Raw genomic sequence first — 24,278 nt, 5'->3', positions numbered from 1 at the left:
AACATGTTCAGTCATTCTCCAATCGATGGTCATCTCTTTAGTTTCCAGTTTTTTGCCACCACAAAAAGGGTTGCTATAGATATTTTTGTACAAGTAGGTCCTTTCCTCCTATATTTGATCTCTTTGAAATACAGACCTAGTAGTGATATTGCTGGGTCAAAGAGTATACACACAGTTTTATGGCCTCTTAGGCACAATTCCAAATTGCTCTTCAGAATGGTTATGGCTATATCAATTCCCAGCTCCACTAGCAGAAAAATTGGTGTCTCAATTTTTCTACATCTCCTCCAACATTTACTATTTCCTTTTTTTTTGTCATTTTAGTGATTCTGAGAGGTATGAGGCAGTACCTCAGAGTTGTTTTAATTTGCATGTCTTTAATTAATAGTGATTTAGAGAATATTTTATGACTAAAAGCACCTTTAATTTTTTCATTTGAGAATTACCTGTTCATATCCTTTGACCATTTGTCAGTTGGGGAATGCTTTGTATTCTTATAAATTTGACTCAGTTCTCTACATATTTGAGAAATGAGGCCTTCGGGAGAGAGACACTTGCAATAAAATTTTCATTCCTCCAGTTTGTTGTTTTCCTTCTAATCTTAATTGGATTGGTTTTGTTTATGCAAAATCTTTTTAGTTTAATTTAGTCAAAATGACCTATTTTACATCTTGTAATGTTCTCTGTCTTGTTTGGACATAAAATCTTCCTCCAGCCATAGATCTGACAGGTAAACTGTTCCATGCTCCCTTAATTTGTTATGGTATCACCCTTTATTTCTAAATTGTGTATATGTTTTGCCTTTACTTTGGAATATGGCATGAGATTTTGGTCTGTGTTTGTTTCTGCTATATTGTTTTCTACTTTTCCCAGTAGTTTTTGTTGAATAGTGAGTTCTTCCAAAAGCTTGGATCTTTAGGATTGTCAAACACTAGTTTAGTATGGTTATTTACTACTTCTTACTGAGTGGCTAGTCTATTGGATCGATTCATCATTCTATTTCTTTCTTTTTTTTTTGAGTTTTCTGAATCTTTTTTTATTTTTATTTTTTTTAATATATTTTATTTGATCATTTCCAAGCATTATTCGTTAAAGACATAGATCATTTTCTTTTCCTCTCCCCCACCCCCCATAGCCGACGCGTAAGTCCACTGGGCATTAGACATCATTCTATTTCTTAACCAGTACCAGATTGTTTCGATTGTTGCTGCTTTATAATACAGTTTGAGATCCAGCACAGCTAAGCCACCTTCCACCATATTTTTAAATTAATACCCTTGATATTTTTGGCTTTTTGTTCTTTAAGATAATTTTTTTATTTTTTTTAGTTCTATGAAATAACTTTTCTATTTATTCAGCAAATATTTTATACATGCTTAATTATGTATATGCTGTTCTTGTCATCAGAATACTGATAAGCAGGTAATTTTTTATTTCTTGCCATAACCGCTCATTAAGTCAATCTATAAAAGAAGAGGAGTTATTGGTAATAAGCATATTGTTTTTCAGTCATTCATAAATATCTGACTCTTTGATGCCATGGACCATAGCATGCCAATATTTTCCTTGGGATTTTCTGGGCAAGGATCCTGGAGTGAATTGCCATTTCTATTTCCAGTGAATTAAGTTAAACAGAGGTTAAGTGGGTTGCCCAGTATCACACAGCTAGTAAGAGTCTGAGGTTGGATTTGAACTCATGTTTTCCCGACATGAGGATCAGTAGCTCTATCCACAGCCACCTAACTGCTTCCAACCTTGAAATGTTGAAGTATAGATCCAAACAGTATCTTGTACATTAGTAGGTGCCTATCAAATGTTTGTTGATTGAATTATATATAGACCACCAGGAATAAAGTTGTTTAGGGGATCAAACATCAAAATAACACTTTTGAGTTGGATAATAATTCTCACTCTTTGGTAGGACTTGAAATTTAGTGAGAATACATCAAGTTTGAGCTTAGTAATGGAAAGTTGACATTTCAGAGCCAGTGTGTTTCTCACTTTCTTTTAAAGAATCAAAAAGGGAATAAAAGAAGAAAATAAGTATATAGGCTAGATGGGGAAATAGAGAGATGGGGGCAGGAGTTTGGAAAAGGTAATGAGAATGGGACAAGGGGAGGAGGACTATTTTCATCACTTCCTAGCATCTAAAACAAATACTGGCATCAAACATTTTGTAAGATCTTCCCTGGAAGGTAAAGCTTGAATGATTGGAGCAGATCTGCAAATCTCCAGGATAATAATTAACTTTTAACTTAATTTGACTGTTTTGTTTGTGGATGGCCCTTTTCTCTTGTATGAGTCAACAAAACCTGGGGCTTTGGGACACATAGCCCTCTGGATCCTGCTGGCCAGCCCCAAAATGGAATATGGGAAAGTAGTCCTTTTCTTTCTTTTATTTCTTAAATCAGGTAAGACTTCATAAAGTGTTTATCTTAATGGAATGTATAATTTTAAGAGCATCTAAATTTTTCAATTTGTTTGTGGTTTCAAATTTTTTTCTAGGAAAAATTAAATATTTTCAAATGCCTGAATAGTTAAAACTCACCAATGCCTTTGAATACTCTTCTAACTTATCATACAAATGATTTTTTAAATGACATATGTAAATTGGTTCTTTCAGAATTTAGTCTAATAGAGTTTTCAGGCCAAAAAATGATAGAAAACTTAAGAACTTATCAAGTGATGATAGTAATTTCTCCATGAATATTGCCAAACTATTAAAGATAAGTGGGGTAGAGAGGAGAATGAATTACTTTCCAGGCTCCAGCATACCTAAAAGGAAAAGTTAAAGAAAATACTTAAATCAGTATTTGGCATTCCAAAAAAATTCTTTTTGGTAAAGTGATTAATAGATTCCATTATTGTGGTTTGTAATTTATTTAAATTAGAACATTTTCACAAAAGGTTTTTCTTTAGGACAAATTTAAAATAATAAAATACCACTTTGAGCATTATAGTTTATTCTTCAAGATTATATTATTATTATTTCCTGTAAAAAGGAAAAATAGGGTTTCAGAAATATTTATAGGATACATCAAAGAGCCAACTGTGGCTCACTGAGTAAGAGATTGGGCCTGGAGTCAGGAAGATCTGAGTTCAAATCCAACCTCAGATATTTCCTAGCTATGTGACCCTTGGCAAGTCACTTTACCATCTGCCTAGCAGAAGGATTCCCTGGAGAAGGAAATGGCAAACCACTCTAATATGAAAACCCCACAGATAGTGATCGTTCCTGGGGTCACCAGGAGTTGGACATGACTGAATAGCAGCAATATCAAAGAACTATAATTAGGTGTGTTGGTAACTGGATGTCCAATTAGGAAGATGTAAAAATGGTCAATGGCTAAATAGCTCCCCTTCCCCCAAGGGCATCAACTCTGTTTCAGAATTTCTTTAGCTGGACTTTCCATTTAGCTACTCAGTACAATTTCAGAGTTTTTTGGTTTTTTTTTGGTTTGTTTTTGAGTGAACTATTAGAAAAATCTTTGTTTTCTTATTTCTCATGCCATGAGCATTCCTGAAAGATGAAAGGAAGATCATTCAGAAAGAGACAATCAGATGAAGGTTTGCCTGGGCTATCTGTTTCAGAGTTCTGTATAAATTAACTAATTGCCCACAGCACTTCATTATATAAAAAAATGTTTGAAAAGATGACCTGAAGAAAGATACGAAGGAGTAGATAGAAAACTACAAAATGATTTTTTAAAACTATAATCAAATGCTTGCTTAGATTGCTACCTGCCCAGAAAAAAGGGAAAGCAAAGAGAGATCAGTTGAAGAATAAGCAAATAGCTATGTGTGGGAAATGAGGGTCTGTTTTAGCAAACTGAGCACAAATTAGAAAATAAGGAAGAAATATTCATATTTCAATATTCTCTGGGAAGCAATTAATGCTTGTCATATACCTAATCTGAGGGGGAAAGTTCTTTAAAAGTATACTTGGTTTTGGTTTTTTTAAACCCTCACCTTACACAATACTGTGTGTATTGGTTCCAAGGCAGAAGAGTGGTAAGGGCTAGGCAATGGGGGTCAAGTGACTTGCCCAGGCACACAGCTGGGAAGTGTCTGAGGCCAGATTTGAACCTAGGACCTCCCATCTCTAGGCCTGGCTCTCAATCCACTGAGCTACCCAGTTGTCCCCTATACTTCTTTTTAAATACCAGAATTTATCTACTTTAAAAAGATTTTTTTAATTTAAATTTTTCTTTTTTTCTTTTGAATTTTAGTATCATTTCCCCAAACACTGAAGTAACCCTTCCAAATGGCTTAGAAGGAATATTTTACATATGCATTTAGCAGATATACTAGTATTTTACAATTTTGCAAAAATAAAAGCCCTATGATTTATTTTTTAAATGCACTTATTTCAGAAAAAATATATTCTAATACCCAAAGGCTATAAAAAATGCACTTTGATCCAGTAATACCACTATTAGGTCTGTATCCTAAAGAGATTTTTTAAAATGGTAAAGGATCTGTTTATACACAAATATTCATAGGTACTCTTTTTGTAGTGGCAAAGAATTGAAAGCTAAAGGGATATCCCTCGATTGGGGATGGCTGAACAAATTCTGGTATATGATGGTGATGGAATATTATGGTGTAATAAGGAATGATGAACAGGATGATTTCAGGAGTTGGAAAGGTGTACATTCTTGAGTTGATTCCCATTTCTATGGAATATAAACTTGGAGGAACTGGTTTCTTTGTGGTGTCTTCTCAGGGTGTTTTAGATTGTGTATTTTTAATACATACTCATTGGTGAAAAGTAAAACCTGTCTCTCTTTGTGTGTTGATTTATGCCCTATTGCTTGATTGACTCTAGAGAACTTCATAACTCATTTCTTTAGAGATTTACAGTTACTTTATGTAGTGGCTTGATCTATAAGATCACCAGCAAAACTCCCTGGATTTGAGTGCTTAGCCTGGAACACAATGCACGCTAGGCTTTGAAGCATATGGCTTTTTAAAAAACTTTCTATATCAGTCAATTAAGCTGCTTACCATGTGCCATTCACTATTCTGACTGCTAGAGAGACAAAGAAAAATCAGACAGTTCCTGTCCTTACAAAGAGCTTACATTCTACCTGGACACACACACACACACACACACACACACACACACACACACACATCTGTATTTACCAGACAGCTACAGAGTAGACACTAACTGTGTGATCATGGGCAAGACATTTAACTCTATTTGCCTCAGTTTCCTCATTTGTAAAATGAGATGGATAAGGAAACAGCAAACCACTCTAGTATCTTTGCGAAGAAAACCCCAAATAGGGTCCAATGAAGAGCTGAACATGACTGAAAAATGACTGAACAACAGATGAAAAAGTAGCTGGCATTTGCAGCTTGGGTTGGGGAAAGGTCTCCTTGCAGGAGGTGGTGATTACATTGAGTCTAAAAGAGTAGCCAGGATTCAAAAACTCAAAGATTAGGAGGAAAAGTAATCCAGGTATGGGAGACAGCCCGTATAAAAGATGAGAGATGAAAGATGGAGCATTGGATGGGAACAATGGCAAGACAACTATTATTGTAGGACCATGAGTAGGTGGAGGACATTACTGAGTAAAGAAGACTGGACAGATAGGAAGGGGTCAAGTTTTGAAAATCTCTAACTGCCAAATAGTGGCATTTGTGTCATCCTAGAGGTAATAACTTTCATCAAAACCTTAAGATTATCTTAAGATTGATATATGGCCAGTCATCCATTCAGTCTTTCATTGTTGTGGGTATCTCAAACTAAGAATGAAAAACTAGGTCTTCAAGTTGAGGCCGGTTGACTACTTATTTGGTGGGGACTGTTCAGGAAGGGATTGGTTGGATTGGATGATCTCTGAGGTCTCTTAAAATTCTTAAATTCTATAGATTCTGAGATCCTAAGTTCTAGAGAAATGTGTGCTTCTCTTAATTTCTTTTGTCTACATTATTTGCATATAGCATTATATGAAATGGAATAGCAAGATCTAGGGAAAGATAAGGCTTTAAACGGCTGACACAGCCGTGTAATAGTTAAGGTTAGTGTTGCTCAGCAACAGACTGGAAACTTCATAGTAGACCAAGTCCTATAAGCTATATCAAATGAAACTCGGAAGCAGGGGCAACTGGAAGGAAATGAAACGTTTTCATATTAGTGATAAAAGAAGGAATCAAGGTAATCAAAGTAAATTAAATATAGGAAAATATGGAAGGTAAGCTGGGCCATATTGGTAAGAGTGAGATGGGAATAGGGGAATTGTTAACAGATTCTCAAGGTCTACATCTGCTTTGCTTCAGCTTATGCTTATCATCACAATCTATCAGGTCAGTTTTCCCTTCAAACCTCAGTAATCAAAGTAGAGATTTTCCTCCTCCCCTCTCTTCCACAATATAGTTACCAATTTTGGGAAGAGAAAGAGGTCTCAATAGGATTTAACCTAGGAGATTTCTGTCTTCTGAATTTAGCTGAGAGGGAACAATCAAGTTCATGCTTCCCTGCAGGCAGGCAGATCCTCTGAGAGAAAAAATAAACTCTAGGAGTAAGTTTAAAATGAGATGAAGGAATGAATTGGTAACAGTTTTCTTAGAAAAGTTGTTGAATAAAAGCAGTTAGGCCTTATATAGTTTTAGAATGTATCCATTAAGTATGAATATTGTTTAACCTGTATTAAGGGTTGATAGGATAGACAACAAGCTCATTAGATAGATATTGTTAAAGTCTGGGATAGATTTTTCTCTTGGCTTGGCACAGCACCTGGCACATGGTAGAGGCTTAATAGATGTTGCTTGAATTGAAATGAATGGATTGACAATCATGTTGGGATGCTAACTCCTCAAAAATCTTGTCCTAGTGGAAAGACCTACATGAACTGATGCAGAGTGAAATAAGCAGAACCAAGAGAACATTGTACATAGTAACTGAAACATTGTGGCATGATAATATGTAATGAACTTTGCTACTAAGAGCAATGCAATGATCCAGGACAATTCTGAGGGATTTAGGAGAAAGAACGCTAACTACATCTAGAAAAAGAAATGTGGGAGTAGAAATCTGGATGAAAACATATGATTTATCACTTGTTTATATGGGCATAAAATTTGAAGTTTTGGTTTTTAAAAGATCACTCTATTACAAAAATGAATAATAAGGAAATGGGTTTTGAACGATCACCTAGTGAAATTGCTTTTTAACCCAAGAAGGGGGAAAGAAGAGGACAAAGAGACAACAAGAATCAGGAAACCATGGAGAAATTAAAAAATTTAAAAAAGGACACACATGCTAGAGATTACCATCTTCTGACTGCCATACCTTTGTAGAATATATAGATCTAAATGTCATCAGAAGCTGACAATTCCTCACTGAGAGCATGAACTTTGGTTTTTGTCTTTGTAACCCCAGAGTTTAACATAACACTTTTAACACAACACTTAGCACATGGTAGATGCTCAATAAATTATTATTGATGGATAATTATTGCATTTTTAAATAAAAATCTCTAGTAGCTCAGGGTATCCAATAACATGCATTCCAAATTCCATACTGAGGAGAAACCTGGCACTCTATCCCTTGTGCCACCTAACTGCCTCCAGTAGTTTTCTCTCAATCAAAACCTTTGTGTGTGTATTTTATAGAGGTAATTCTTAATCATAAAAGCATGGATCTAGATCTAGAAGGGCCCTCACAATTTTCTTGTTCTATTCCTCCATTTTATATATGAGGAAATGTAGAGCCAAGGAAGTTGTTACTGGTCCAAAGTTCACAGAAGTAGTAATCATCAGAGACAGGAATTGAACTCATATCTTCTGACTGCAGAGTCAAAGCTCCTGATTCCACTGTACAATGCAACTTCCTTCACTTATGGCAACTTGTGTCCTCCACTTTGAGATTCTGTGAATTGTTATTATTTGTCCCATAGCACTTACAATATCCATTAAACACCACCCCCACCTGTGGACAAAAACAAAGTGCTTAATAATGTTGCCTCTACAAAAACATGCACTTATTTAAGAAAATAATTCAGATATTCTTTGTCAGGTGCCATAGTAGTAGTTATTTGGGGTTCAATCTTGGGGACCCCCACACTAATTTACAGAGATTCTTTTTTTAAATACAACTTCTGTCTTAGAATCAATACTGTGTGTGATTGGTTCCAAGGCAGAAGAGAAGTGAGGGCTAAGCAATGGGGTTAAGTGACTTGCCATGGGCCACACAGATAAAAAGTGTCTGAGACCAGATTTGAACCCAACATGTCCTGTCTCTAGTCTTGGCTCTCAATTCACCTAGCTGCTTTAGTGTAGAAATTCTTAAACCATTTTTGTGTCATGGCCTTCTTCGGCAATTGGATGAAGTCTATGAAACCATTCTTAGAGTAATGTTTTTAAATGCACAAAGTAAAATGCCTAGGAATACAAAGAAAATCAATTACTGTATTGAAATATATTTAGCAAACTATTACAAAAAACAAGTTCACAGACTGTAAGTTTAGGAACCCCTGCTCTAATGGGGATGAATAGGTGACTTTAATTCCCTTTGAGTTCATTAAATCCTCCATTCTAGTGCCCTGAGGACAAAATTTTAAAATCTTATGTTGAGGTCTGCCAAAGAGGAAAGTAAAAAGATAGGCATTGTAAAATGTAAATCAACTATGAGACAGGGGAGAATTTTAAACATGAAGGAATTACACATTGATAGAATGACCTAAAATAGGATTCAATAACCTAAAAACTACTGTTACAATCTGCTGGAAGATTGATACAGAGACATCATTAATACACATGTAGCAGTTTTCAGGGCTGCTACAGAGGCATTTTGGATTTCACCTTGGCTTTGCACCGTATTACTACAAGTCCATGTTTTCTGGCAAGTAGATCAGGTTTTTGGTCTCTTCCTCTTTTCAGTGATCATTTTATTAAGAAAGTCTTATTGCCATCACTCAGTTTCATTCCATGGATCTAGTACCTCTAGTTCTCTCAAACTCACAAAGTAGCCTCCAAGATTGAATTTGCTACTTGAGATTGATATTCAGGAAGGGAAGCACAAAGGAGAAGAGGAAGCTAGAGGTCACTTGACAGGTACTCTCTACTCTAACTGTCCCATGAAATCAGTAACCATGAATCTCAGGTAGGGGAAGAGCCAGTCTTTCTCCCACTCCTTGTCGTAAGTTTCCTTTGATGGCACCTAGATGGTCAGAGAAGGAGTAAACCAGCCAGAAGCTGTCTTTCTTTTTTTAACAGATACAACACTTTATTCTTCTGCCACTATCATAGGGTAGGAGAGGAATGAAAGACCCCTAAGGGTTTTTTTCTTCATCTTGTAATGACCAGTCCATTCAGTGCTGGGGTCACCATATGACCAAAAACACTCATGAAGTCAATATCTTCAAAACATCCAATCACTGAGTCACCATGTTCTTGGAGTCCCTAGAAATATCCAAGGGGAGTTCCAGACACACAGTCCCTGGAAGGGCTCCTATAGTTCAATTCAGCCTCTATTAGCTATGGATCAATAACCTAAATGATGCCTTGAATGTTATGTATTATATACATAATGCTATATATTTTATGTTATATATTATATAGATGACAAAGGCATTCTCCACTGAAATGGAGGTTATGCAGCACAGACTCTTCATTGGAGAGGGATTTCTTGTGCATGGAGAGGCCCTTTATGTGATAGGTGTTAAAATCTAGGCTGCACCTGACTACTGGAGAGCAAACCAGATTAAAATATAATTAGCAGAGGTGAGGTGGTTCAGTGGATTGAGAGCCAGGTCTAGAGATGGAAGGTCCTGGGTTCAAATGTGGCCTCAGACACTTCCTAACTATGTGACCCTGGGCAAGTCACTTAACTGGCTTTGCCTACCCCTTACTGCTCTTCTGCCTTGGAACCAGTACACAGAATTGATTCTAAGATAGAGAGGAAAAGTTTTTAAAAATCGAATTAGGAAATATTTAATAAAATAATTTAAAACATAGTACAACATAGGTAAGATTAATTTGTGATTTCTTATCAATATGTGACCAGTGAAGATTCCTTTCTATTTTAGTTTGACACCATGGCTCTAGGAGATCCTACTTGTAAGCTAATTGCATCATGCCCCTGCACACTGCAGCACCTCTGAGAAGAGATCTGTAATCTCTCTAAGGAGTTTGTCCTGTAAATCCACTCAGAAAAGACTAAATAGATGAAAAACATCTGTTGTCCAGTTTTCATCATGCAGTTGGATGAATAACATGTTGAGAATTGTTCAACAGTATGTGTATATCTGGGTCAGAGAGCAGAGATGTATAGTAAAGTAGGCCCAGAGTTAAAAAGAACATCAAAGTGGCTTAGTGGATAACATGCCAGGCCTAGAGTCAGTAAGACTCCTCTTCATGAGTTCAAATCCTGCTTCAGACATTTACTAGCTGTGTGGTCCTAGGCAAGTCACTTTATCCTGTTTGTCTCAGTTTCCTCATCTGTAAAGTGAGTGGGAGAAGGAAATGACAAACTAATGTCTTTGCCAAGAAAATCTCAAGTGGGGTAGAGTTGGACACAACTGAACAGCAATAATTTATTTAATAGGTTTATTGTGAGAATCCACTGAAATTAAGTTTGTAAAGGACTTTATTATAAAGTCTAAAATTTGCTTAAGCAGAAAGGTAGCAATGTTTCAATAGGTGAGATATTAATAACTCAGCCTTTTAATATATTTCTTTAATAGTTCTAATGTCCTAAATTTTATTGGTGGGGCAGCAATCCTTCCCCTATAACCAATAAGGTTTGTCTTCCTCACCCTCCTCTATACACACACAGACACACAGACACAGACACAGACACAGACACACACACACACACACACTCCACACACACTTACTCTTTGAATATACTCTGGATAACAGCATTTTTTATCTAGTAGTCAATCTACTGGTAACAAATCTTTTGAAACACACAAATCCTGGTCTTTGGATGACAGTCTATCAGTGAGCCCTTATAGAGAGTCAGTAAATGTTTATTAAGCACTTACTATGTGCCAGGCACTGTAATAAGCACTGGGGAATACCAAAAGAAGCAAAAGACAGCCCCTACCCTCAAGGAGTTTACAGTCTAATGGATCCAATATTTAAAGCTTTTCTGAGTTAGTAGGAACTATCATAGCCTATGTTTCTCCAGCATAAGAACCCAGGCTCATTTCCAAACCACAATGGAGTGCAGATTTAGCTTAGCTTCTTCATTCAAATTGTAGCATGCTGCTTTACCAAATAGTTATAGTTTAATAGAAGAACTACTTCATTCAAAAAATGTCTTCGTGGTGAGTTTTTTTTTATTTGAATTGAACAACTATCCTCTGAAGGACTTTTATGTAACTTTAATGACTGCCCATTGCTTAAAGAATAGTAGCCAAACTCCTTAGCAAAAGACTCCTCCTATTTTAACCCCAACTTACTTCTTCCTCCTTTGACTTCTGAAATGTTGAAGACTGTTAACTGAATGGTATTTGCCATTCCTTTGAACATTTTCCTCTTTTCTTTTCTCCTTAGGACAAGGAGAGCCATTAGAGAGCTATGTAAAAACTGAAGGTGCTTCCCTTTCTAGTTCCCAAAGGAATCAGTATGTGGCAAATAGTGCAGAAGAATGTGAAACAAAATGTGAAACAGAAATCAAATTTGTCTGCAGGTAAGTTCAGTTGGGTCCCAACTGTGCATGAAGTCTGCTGGTGGAGACACTACTTTCTGGACAAAGAAAGAATTTACTTGAGGATTTGTTTATTGACACAGAGTGGATTTAACAAGGAAAAGGAATATGGTAGTGTCATAGCTGCGTGTGAGCAAGAAGCATTAGTCCTTTCATCCTCCCTATGTGTCTCAGAGTATGCTTAACTAATATTCATTCTAGAACATTACCAAGAATGGCAATTTGTTATCTAACCCAGGCAAGTATGCGACTTTTATGACTTTCCAGTGTTTACAGAATAAAGTCCAAACTTTTTACCAGAAGTCCTTTTCATGACCCTCTAGGATTTGTCTTCAGCTTACCCTTTCTAGGTCTGTTTTTACTAATTTTTCTTCCTCTAGATTCCAATAGTACTTTGTACCTCCCTCTGGTACTAATAACACTCTACCTTATGTTATAGTATTAGCAGATTATAAACTCCTGAGATACCTTGTCTTTGAAAAACAAGATTGCATAGTGGATAAAAGATTGGTCTTAGAATCAGGGAGACTGATTTAAGCCCAGTTTCTGGAACATCTTGGATATGTGTGACTTATCTTCTTAGTAGCCGAAGCAGCATTCTGATAGTATAAATTATGGGTAAATTGCCAGTCTGTATCCCTTGAGGGAGTTTCCTTATCAGAAGATCCTGCAGCACTAATGAAATCTCAGCTTCAGAGTCATAAAAAAAAATCCGTATAGCACCTAGAGACCCAATAGCTACTTGACAAATGTTTGGTCTAATGAATGAATCACTTTGAGAATATGATATTGGTATTGTTCTATTTCATAAAACAGAGCTGTGGCTACCTAATGACATGACAACTGACGGTGAAGCAATTGAGCTGAAGGTTGCTTTTATGAAAGCACATCTAAAAATATCATCCATCAACATAATCACTCCATTTAGTTCTGTTTTGGTTTATGTTAATTTACCTTAAGGATCATATTGTAAGTCTTTGCTTTGTATGTTTTTTTTGTAGCAGCCTTTGTCCAAGAACAATAAAATTCTGAGCTGAAAGTAGGTAGATAGAAAATGAGAGGCCAAAGAAAAGAATAATGGAAACTTTTGAATTAGAAAATCCTACAGGTTAACTGTAAAGCAGGTTTGAACAATCCCCTGGGATGAAAGGAATATTAGTGGTTGGTTATTTTCTACATGAACTAAACTTCTTTTAAGGACTGCAATGTCAGAGTGAAACATCTGCAGTTGTTTATTTAAAATTAATGTATTTGCTATTTTTTTCTCAAGCTACTATCTTCTTGGTTTTGAAAGGACAAAACTATTATTTCCTATATTTTGTCTGCTGCCCAACTGCCAGGACCCACCTTGACCCCTAGTCTTAGTTTTGTGACTTGGACATAATAAGAAAGGGCAGCTAGGTGCCTCAGTAGATAGAGTGATGGACCTGGAGTCAGGAAGACTAATCTTGCTGAGTTCGAATCTGGTCTCAGATACTCACTAACTATGAGACCTCAGGTAAGTCACCTTACCCTCCTTGCCTCAGTTTCCTCATATATAAAATGAGCTGAAGAAGAAAATGGCAAACCACACCAATATCGTTGCCAATAAAACTCCAAATGGAGATTGCTCTGGAAAAGTCACATATTACCATCATCACCAATATGCATTTATTAAGCCCCTACTGTATATCAGATAAAGAAAATTTTCTTGCACCACTCATTTTTTTCTCCAATTTTCCCTTTTCTATTCTCATTTCTTTCTTTAACTCATCTAGGAATTTTATTGGGCCTATATCCAATTAGAATTTTTTCTTTGGGCTTTACTTGTAACAGTTTCTACATTGTTGTCTTCTGAGTTTGTATCTTGTCACTATAAATTCTTTTTATGGCAAAGTTTTTGGTTGATGTTTACTCATTTTTCTAGCCTGTTTCTTGACTTTGAACTTCAATTGGGTTCTGTTTCCCTGGGGATGTCCCTATCTTCAGGATTATGTTGCTATTTTCAGAGTTAATTTGGGGGGGTCTTTAAGTTTTTACTGCTTTCAAAATGATGTGATCTGGTGAGAGTGTGATTACTGTTCTTCTGGTTTTTACTGAGGAAAAGCATCTATTCTTCTTCAGTTTCAAGCATTAGTGCTTCTGAAACTGTGACCAGTTTGAATCTGTAAATTTTAGTGTTTGTTTTGGCCCTGGAACTGGAACTAGGGCTACTGTCCCCTGTGTCCAATCATAAATGCTCTTCTTTGTCTTGAAACTATGAACCAGAACTGCATTTGGTTAATAGTTGTCAGTCAGGACCAACTATACACAGTGTCAGCAAAGGGTTTCCTATAATTTACTTCTGACAAGTTATTTGACCCCTTTCCTATCTCTAGGCTCAAAACTCCTGAAGCTTCTGTTGATGGCCCAAGTTTTCTTGGTCCAGAAAAATGCCTCATTCTTACTTTTTGTTAGTTCATTGACTCCAAAATGTGGTTTGAGGATTATTTGGAGGGGAATTTTGAGAGTTCAGCCAAGGTTGCTGCTCTAATCTGTATTCTATCTAATTTCAACTTAATCTTCTTTTATAGCCCCCATTGATCCAACATTCCACCTTTCAGTAATCCTCATGCTTCTTTATTCTCTCCTCCTATGTTAGTTTCTGATGAAGAGGGGGTTTTCTTCTGGCCATGGATAACTGCTCTATTCATGACTTGACCCTATTCCCTTAATTTTCTCCAAAATCTTTTAATCTCAATCATTTCCTTCCCTTTTTTAACTACACTAGCCAAAAATATGTCCAGATCTCCCACATCCATAAAATATCTCTTCTAGACTCTGTCATTTCCGTAATGAGTCTCTTTCTCCATTTCGCAGTCAAATTCTAAAAAGTGCTGTCTACAGAATTTTACATTTTCTATTCCTTCCTCGATTTCTCACAGTTAATTTTCTTACTCCACTATTTGACTGAACTTGTTCTCTCCAAGTTTACCAATCTCTTACCTACTAATCTTCTCTTACCAAGTTTACTAATGCCAGTCTCTTAACTACTCAATACAATGGCTTCTGCTCAATCCTCAGCATACTTGACCTCTCTGCAACTTTTGAAACTATTTTTAAAAAAACCCTCTTACCCTCTGGTTTAGTATCAATTCTAAGAGTGGTAAAGGCTAGGCAATCAGAGTTAAGTGACTTGCCAGGGTCACATAGCTTGGAAGTGTCTGAAACCAGATTTGAACCCAGGTTCTCTTGACTCTCCAGGTGTGGTTGTCTATCTATTGTGCTACCTAGCTGCCACAAGTGTCCTCCCTTTGCTTTCCTGATGTCATTCTCTCTTGGTCCTCCTTCTACCTGCCTGTCTGTTCCTTTTCAGTTTCCTTTATTCGATCATCTTTTTCTTCTTGTCCATTAAATATGGGTATACCCTAGGACTCTATCCTAGGCTCCTCCCTTCTCTTTTTCCTCAAGTCTTTCTCAGTTAGTCCACCATCTACTATGAGTTCAATCATAATTTTTTTGCAAATGATTTCTATATCTACCAGTTCAGCTCCTATCTGTCTTCAAAGGTCCATCATCTACCTGCTGAATAAATACAGCTATATGTTCCATAGATTCTTCATACTCAGCATGTCCTAAACAGAACTTGTTCCCCCAACCCCCCCCAAACACCTCTCTTGTTAACTTCCTTATTTCCCTGAGAGCACCATCATTGTCCAGTTACCCAGATTCTAATCTTTAGAATTTTCCTTCAATCTTTTTTATCCTTGTTCCCCAATATTTTGCTGGTTGTCAATTCTTGTTGATTATACTTCTATAAGCTATATAAATACATCTATCTCCTTCTCTCCATTTATATACCCACCACTCTAATTTGTTCCAGCTGCCATGACAGTAGTAGAAACAAGTGTTGTGGAGCACTTAGAGTTTGGTGGGAGATCAAAGATACCAAGATCATCCACTGCATCCCAGGCTGTTGCCAATCAGCCTGACTTTTGTCTTGTCACTGGATTTAGATGACTAGAAGAGAGAGTGTGGCTGATGACTTTGTGCAACTGTGCCTCATTTAAATCCAATTCACACACAAGTCATCACCCCACCCCATGATGTCACTGGTCTTCTTCAAAAGTGAAGGACAAACAACATCAGTGCTTTGGTTCAGGGTGTCATCATCTACTGCTTGGATTACAGCAATAGCTCCCTGCTGCTGGTTTCTCCCCTTCCTAATCCATCTTTCCCATATATCCACCAAATTAATAGCCCTAATTCAGAAAAGTCTGATAATGTTATTTCCCCTATTAAGAAGCCTCAGTGAATTTTGGTCATTCTTGCCCTTAAAGTCCTTCACAACAACTTCACTTCAGTCTATCATTATAGACTAATTCTTTTCACATACTCTACATTCCAGCCAAGTTGCTCTGCTCATTGTTGGTATACATTTTCATTTCCCATCTCTCTGCTGTTGCCTGTAAAATGCTCTCACGTTATCTTTGCCTCTAGAAATCTCCAGCTCTCTTTAAGGTTCAGTATAACTGCTACTTCCAACATGATGTTTTTCTTGCTACTCCCCTGGTGTTAATGCCCCCTGACCTGGTTATATTGAATTTATGTGTAAGTGTGGGCCACCAGAAGCAGCTAGGTGGAGTAGTAGCTAGAGCACCTGGAGTCAAGAAGATTCATCTTGTTGAGATCAAATCTGGCCTCAGACATTTACTAGCTGTTTGATCTTGGGAAAGTCACTTAACCCTATTTACCTCAGCTTTCTCATCTATTAAACGGGGTGGAAAAGGAAATGGCAAACCACTCCAGTATCTTTGCCAAGAAAATCCCATATGGAGTTGTGAATAGTCCAGACCATGCCTGGGATGACTGAACAACAATAATTGTATATTTAGCTTTTTGGGTACATTGTCCCCCTCTTCCAGGCAGACTGTAATCTCTTTGAAGCTAGTACCTTTTTAAATTAGGTTTTGATCTTGTCACTTATAACAATTCAGAACTGGTTGGATGGCTCAATTCAAAAATTAGTTGTTAATGGTTTAATGTCAATGTCATAGTAGGTGCCTAGTGGAATACCCCAGGAATTTGTGTCTGACCCTGAGTTGTGTAATATTTTTATCAGTGATTTGGATAAAGACATGCTTTTAAAATTTGCACATGAAAGACTGGGAATTTAAGTCAGTCAGAATTTAAAAAGCTCTCAACAGGTTTAAGCATCAGTTTGAGCTTAATTAGGCAAAATTCAGTAGGAATAAGTGTCAAGTTTTACACTTGGGTTCAAAGCATCAATTTTAAAAGTATAAGACAAAAGACAATAAGGTAGGTTTACATAGAAATTATTCTGAAAAAGATCTGGGAGGTTTTATCTGACAGAGTTCAATATAAGTCTGCTATTTCATGAAGCAACTAGAAAAGAGAATGCAATGTTGGGTTAAATTAAGAGAGGCATAGCTTCTAGGAATAGGATACCACTGGTCTAAGCCTTAGTCAGCCTTTGTAGCCTATTGAATTCAGTTCTGGGCTTTATAGTTTAAGAAGGACAACCTAAAGCGGCCTTAAGCCTATGCCATCTGAGGATTGGTTCAAAGAATGAAAGAGAATTTTCTTGGAGAAGGGAGCCATGATGCTCTTTTCAAATACTTTAAAGGCTTTCATATGGAGGAAAGATCAGATGTACTCTATCTGACCTGGAGAGCAGAGCCATAAGAGTAGGTAAAAGTTTCAAAGAGACAAATATAGATTTGATGATAAGGATGGACTTCCTAATAGATCTATCTAGGAATAGAAAAGAGGAAAAAGAGGGACAGTTAGGTGTCACAGTGAGTAGAGCACTGGGCTTGCAATGAGGGAGGCTCTTCATGAGTTCAAAAATCTGGACTTAGACACTTAGTAACTGCATGACTCTGGGCAAATCACTTAGCCCTCAGTTTCTCAGTTTCCTCAATTATAAAATAAACTGGAGAAGGAAATAGCAAACCACTTCAGTATCTTTGCTAAGAAAAATACCAAATGGGGTCATGAAGAGTTGGACACGGCTGAAAATAACTCAACAACAACAAAAATGGAGCAGGCTGCTTTGAGTGGTGAGATCTGTTTGGAGGACTTCAGACACAAACTGTATTTCATGTTATCTTGAACATAATTCCTTTTCTACATGGATTGGACCAGATGGCTTATTCCAAATTTCAAATTCCATGATTATAATCCTATAATGCCTGGCTCATAGTGGGCACTTTAAAAATACTTGTTGAATTAGATTGAATGCCAAGTTGTTGGCAAAGAATCTATATTTTTAGTTTGGGTTATCAGTCAACATGTGGTGATACTTGATTCACTGCAAATAATTCCCTATTCTCTGAGTCATTTTCATTATATATACCAGGGAGATGTTGTGGTAAAGTAGAAAGGATTGTCAGGCTTTTAATCAGAGACTTGGCTTCACATCCTTGCTCTGATACTCACTAGCTTTGTAACCATCAGAAAGTCATTTCATTCCTCAGCCTCAGTCTCTTCATGTGTAAAATATGGATATTCATATTTGTACTCCTTACACACTCCACAGGATTGTGATGGAGACAGACACCACTTTTAAAAAATGTGTTCAAGTGGGAGATATACATGTATCAATTCCATTGCCAGCTTTATGATGTCCCCAGTGTTCTATGACCGGATGGTGGCTCAGTGGATAACGTGATAGGCCTGGGGTCAGGAAGATCTATATTCAAATCCAAACTCAGACGCTAGCTGTATGACCTTGGGCAAGACACTTAACCCTAGTTTGCCTCAGTTTCCTCATCTATAAAATGGGGGTAATAAAAAAGCATCTACAACCCAAAGTGGCTGTGAAGATCAAATGAGAAAATGATCATATAATGCTTAACACATAGTAAGAACTATATAAAATTAAAAAAAATAAGATCACAGCACAGTGCATAGCACATAGTAAGCACTATATAAATGTTAGCCTTTATTAGTAGTAGTAGTGTTATTATTATATTATGCTATTATAATGTTAACATAATAATTATAGTAATAGTAGTTATTAGTAGAGTTATTAGTAGTGTTCAGTTGTTTTAGTTGTGTCCAACTATGTTCCCATTTGGGATTTTCTTGGCAAAAATACTGGAGTGGTTTGCTATTTCTTTCTCTAACCCATTTTAAAGATGTAGAAACAGAGACAAAGAGGGTTAAATGACTTACCCAGATTCACACAGGAAGTAAGTTTCTGAGACTGGATTTGAACTCAGGTCTTCCTGACTCCAGGTTCAGAACTCTATCCATTGTGCCACCAGTATTATTATTAGTAGCAGTAGTAGTAATAATAGGTCCCTTCCACTTGTAAACCTATGATCCTATGACCACATACTAGATAGTATGGTAAACAGTTGTATGTTTTGACTTACTGCTAAGTATAATTATTCCTCTGATTAAAGCTAATTGTCATGATATGACCATTTCACATTGTTCTATAGATTGGTGTTTCCTAGGTTTTTCATATACTTATAATCTGCTGCATTACATCTTTATGGGGGGGGGTGAGGCTAAGTTCCCTTTTCTACTGGAAAGAACTGGCAAATGAGAGGATTGTGTTCTATTGGGGGGTTGAGGATTCAAGGCTATATATGAGAGTGCAGCAGGCTTCTGAAACATGTTTGCTTCGTTATGATGATGAAGAAGAGAGAAAAGAAAGACAGGTGGATAGAGCATGTCAGTGTAGAGCTCAAGCTAAAATTAGTGGGAGGTTCCACTGTCTCTGACACACCAGTAAAGTGTCTGGGACGTGCTGGTGTGTCCTGGCACTAGCTACAGAATACCATTTTAGATCATGAGTCATCCTTTAGGCTTTCTGACAAACAATGACACAATTTACGAGATGCCACTGTTTGGAGCTTCATTCCAAATCAGGATGTCTCCCAGGAAGAAGACTGTTCATTGAATGAAACATAATTTTGGTAATTAGAAGCTAAAGCCAGACCCATTCTATCACATCCCAAATGAGCCAGAGGTCCACGGCAGACACAAATGAAGGTGGTGGGGTGGAAGGGGGTGGGACCACGCAGGGCCAGTAGGGGAAAGTGGACAGCTGCCAACTACAAGGGCTGACCGATAAGTACTTTCATCTGAACAAACAAGGCCATGTCAAACAGTTGGGTGGGAGTTGGGTTTGTCACAGTCAAAGGTCAGATCCAAGAGAGAAGGCAGAGGTAGCAGATTTCAGTTAGCTAAACTACTTTGAGTTGCTTCCTGTACCAGGCAACTAGACCTAACTGAGTTTATCTGGAAGCAAATACCTTTTGATTTTCTTGGGGGTTCCTTGTTCTTCTAGGTCCTATTACCCAGTCTAGGACCTGACATGTTTGGAGTCGCATAAAAACATTTGTGCTCAGGTCTTGGTCACCATCTCTGCCAACCCACTTGTTGAAATCTCTATAATCAGTTATTGCTGCTGGTTTAACGAGTTGGTCAGAATCATAGATTTACAAATTTAAAGGGACCTTAGAAACCATCTAATTCAACCCTCTTATTTAGTATATGGGGAAACTGATGTCTACAGAGGCTAAATAGCATTTGTACTCAGGCACACTGACTCCCTACGTAGCATACCTCTCCCTGTATCACTCCATCTTTAAGGTGCCTCATCAGGAGGCGTACCTGAATTCTCAAAAGAATATGCCAGAGGAGCATAAATTCTGCCAGGTTCTACTGGGCTGGAAAGGCTTCAAGTACAGGACTAGCAAGATATCATGTCTATCCCTGAAGGATCAACCTACCCTAAATTTGGGTGGGCTCTTGTGTGGAAGATTGGCCACTAGCTAAATGGATTTCTTTTAAAAAGTCAGTTGTTATTGGCTTTGGTGAGGGCTCTTTACACTAATATGCTAATAGAATTACTACCCTTTTGAAATAAGGGATCTCATTTTCCTTCAGATTTACCTGCTTTCTCATACATGTCTGGTAGTCTTCTTTCTTCCCTATGTGTATAGTAGAAGGCAGAAAAATAAGGATGGAAGAGAATAAACCTGATAGAATGATAAATTTCTAGAATTTCCTTTACCGCATCTCCCTTTGGACCATTCCATAATAGGTATTTACTCTTTTATTGCAACACACTTATCTTGCTGGGCTGGTTCAAAGTCGATACCTTTTGTAGGTTTTTTGTGTTCTTTCATTTCAATGTCATATTTGATATTCATTAAATATTAAATAAGCAATTTAATTTAAATATATTTCTTAATTTAAATAAATAAATACATTTAAATAAAAAATATCAGGGATCATGAGTGTCTAATTTCCCATGCTTAGTACCTAGTGTGAGTAAAATTGTTAGGTGCCAGAACAAAGCAGAACCAGAACCAAACCCCAGATTTTGGAACTAATGAGGGTTTATTAAATTTATCAGCAAGGGGCCCCACTCTCAAGTTCTCTGAAGGAATAAATGGACAAAGCTTATACAGGTTTCAATTTAGGGAGGAGATGAATTGGGTATGGGGTACCTTGGGATTGGATAGGCTCGTTGCTGGAGGCTATTAAAAAGAAAGGCTCTTCTTTAGATTAACTTTCTTCTGAAAAGCTACACCATTAAGTAGGACTGTCTTTACTGTTCTGGCAGTAAGGAAGGACAAAGTTGTGGGGACACCAAAAAAACAGTTGTGGGGACAAGATAGAGGACATGCAGATAAAATGGAGTGACTAGTTTTCTCTGTTACCCACTTTAGCACACCTATCATTCAAGAGATTTTGTGTAGAATAAGCAAATTGCTAGTCACAATAAACCATAAGTGGGCTTCCTAGTAGATTTTCAGGAAGGCATTGTGGTATTTCTCTCCATCTGTCAGATCCTACCCAGCAAACACATTAATGCTATTGCTTCTTGTTTTATTATTGGATAGATCACATCCCTCTATCAGACCATAAATCTAACTATGAGAAGAGGAATTGTTTTACTTGGTCCACTAGCAGATAAGCATGAACTGTACTAGGTGTATATGGCAAGTGTTTAATGACTGTTTACTAAATTGAACTAAATTAACTTCTCCCAGTTACTAGAAGAGGAAGACTTGGGTTAGAAAAGTAGGTAACTATCACCTTAGTATGATTTGGAAGATTCGCCTAGCAAAAAGTGTCTTCCCAAGTTTGAAATTCTCTAGAAATCTCATTCCTTGACTTTACTACAACAAGCTCCTGTTTTAATTCAATTAAGTTAACTTAGGAAGACTAACACATTGAGCTATTATTCTCCATTGTTCTATTATTATACATTAGTTTAATAAATTTTTCTGCAGAATGGGAGGGGGTAGGAGAGGTGGGAGGAAAGAGAAAGAAAGGACTGGAGCATGAAGAATTAACAGAGAATAGATTTGAGTGGGGTGATGGAGTAGAAAGTCTCAGCCAAGAGCATTATAAAAATCCTAGATTGTTGTAAGATGGAGAATTGAGTGGAAAAGATTGGGTGATGGAGGACAAAGAAGGAAAGGAAGTCCAAAGACAAATCACCCAGTTCATGATATTCCCAATGCTGGAAATTCAATAAATGATGTTTGCTGTATCTGCCATCATCATTAAGTATTTACTGAGTATCTGTGTTTCAATTTATTTGTATTTTTTTAATAAACAAAAATTACTTCTCCCACCCTCTTTGGGAAAAAAAGAAAAGAAAAACAAAAACCTTTGTAACAAATATATATATAGTTAAATAAAGGAAATCCCCACATTCACTGTATCCAATATATATATGTATATATATATATATATATATATACATATATATATACACACAAACACACACACATCCATTTGCACCATAAATCCATCACTTCTCTATTAGGAGTTAGGCAGAATTCTTAATCACCAGTCCTCTGGAATGAAACTCAATCATTACACTAAGCAGAGTTCTTTAATCTCTCAAAGTTGTTTGTCTTTATAATGTCATTCTGTTCTGGTTTTGCTCACTTCACATAAATCTTCCCAGGTTTCTCTAGGACAGTTACTTTTCCTCATAAAACACAATATTATTTCAATATATTCATATGCCACAACTTGTTCACACTCCTTGTTGTTCAGTCATTTTCAGTCATGTCCAACACTTCATTGCCCCATTTGGGATTTTCTTGGCAATGATACTGGAATGAAAGAGCATGATCAAAGGTTCAGAGGTTGCAACAAGGTGTTGAGGGGATTAGGGAATAGACCCATTTGGTTGAAGCAGAAGTTATGTACATACACATATGCAGGTATCTCTTCCACATCACAGCGATTAGGGGCACAGCACCCCATGATCTGGAAAATGCTCATAAAATTTTTTGACTCTTTGTTCATACCAGAGAAGTCTGAATTTTTTCTTTTTCTTTAATTGGGTGTTTACAATACCTTTACTGTAAAATCTGGATTAAATATTTGGTCATGGCCTGTATAGTTTCTAAACTTTTTTGCATGGTCTGCTGGTTTTCACCTGTTATTTGAGACTTCTGCAATATTCCCCCCAAATTCCCAAGTTGTGATATGGAAAGGATATCTGTATATACATGGGAATATATGTTTATTCACACACAAGTATAAGCACACATATGTGTGTACATGTGGATAGTAGGAGACAAAGTTAGAAAATAGTATATAGAGAGCCTTAATTGACAAGCAAAGGATTTTGGACTTTTATTATGTAACTAATAGAGAGTCATTAAAGGTTTAGGAGTAGGAGAATGATGTGCCATGGAAGACTGATTTGGCAGAGATGCCTTGGATAAATCAGAATGATGAGATAAGGGAGGCAAGGATAACAAGTAAGAGAGGATGATTGATTCAGAGGAAGTGATCAGTTCTCTTTCAACAACAATATTAAAACCATAAATATTTAGCAGTAATAGTGTTAGATCAATGTTTATTACATGGACAAATAATTTGAAACCAAAAGATATAGAAAATTAAGAGGGAGAAAGTTAATGAATAAGAGATTACCTCTTTCCCAACATTCTGATAATTCGATTCAATTAAACAAGCCTTTAATACATGCCTGACAATTTGAGGTACTGAGCAAGATGTTGGGGTTACAAAAATGACCTGCAATATTCTGGATCACCTCATTTTATCTAAAATGTATGTTGGGTAACAGACTAACCGTTCCCATGATTTATCACAATGTATGGAGATTTTCACATTTTATTATATGTCTTTACATAACTTTGCTTGACAGCCAAGCCTCTCCATATTTATTTTTTAACTCATTTCTTACTATCTACACATATTCAGTCATTTCAGTAGTGGCTGAATTACTCTTTATGGTCCCATTTTGGGGTTCTTTTGTCAGAGATACTGGAGTAGTTTGACATGTCCTTCTCCAGCTCAATTCACAAGTGAGAAAACTGAGGCAAACAGGGTTAAGTGATCTGCCCAGTCACATAGCCAGTTTAGTGTCTCAGGCTGGATTTGAACTTCAGTCTTCCTAACTTCAGGCCCAGCACTTTGACCACTGTACTACCAAGCTGCTTAATTGTGTATCCAAACATAGACATACATATGTCTATATGTTCATGTCTTAGGCTTATGAATAAATATGTGTCTATATTAACTAAGGGGGGAAAAAACCTCTTATCTTTTATTTATTTCTGCAGGTCCTTCGAATATTATAACAAAGAACAGAAATGTGTGACCATGGGTGAAA

General features: G+C 36.8%; 1 protein-coding gene across 2 annotated transcripts in view; it reads left to right on the top strand.

Moving 5' to 3' along the window:
• The first annotated feature begins 2,266 nt into the window (after positions 1 to 2,266).
• PLG (plasminogen) overlaps positions 2,267 to 24,278 on the top strand; it is a 65,055-nt gene continuing 43,043 nt past the window's right edge. Inside the window, exons 1-3 of one of the 2 annotated variants that reach the window (XM_007484858.2) lie at positions 2,267 to 2,411; positions 11,512 to 11,647; positions 24,229 to 24,278. The exon at positions 24,229 to 24,278 is cut by the window's right edge and continues 57 nt beyond it. In XM_007484858.2, the coding sequence (XP_007484920.1) occupies positions 2,363 to 2,411; positions 11,512 to 11,647; positions 24,229 to 24,278 (235 nt within the window). In that variant the 5' untranslated portion in view covers positions 2,267 to 2,362. Of the gene's footprint in view, positions 2,412 to 6,111; positions 6,167 to 11,511; positions 11,648 to 24,228 lie in introns of those variants that run through there. The other variant, XM_007484857.3, reaches the window with a different exon arrangement.

This window comes from Monodelphis domestica, chromosome 2 (genome assembly GCF_027887165.1).
Source record: "Monodelphis domestica isolate mMonDom1 chromosome 2, mMonDom1.pri, whole genome shotgun sequence".
NCBI lineage: Eukaryota > Metazoa > Chordata > Mammalia > Didelphimorphia > Didelphidae > Monodelphis > Monodelphis domestica.
The sequence above is the reverse complement of the archived record's forward strand: the minus strand, read 5'-3'. Positions and strand labels throughout refer to the sequence as shown.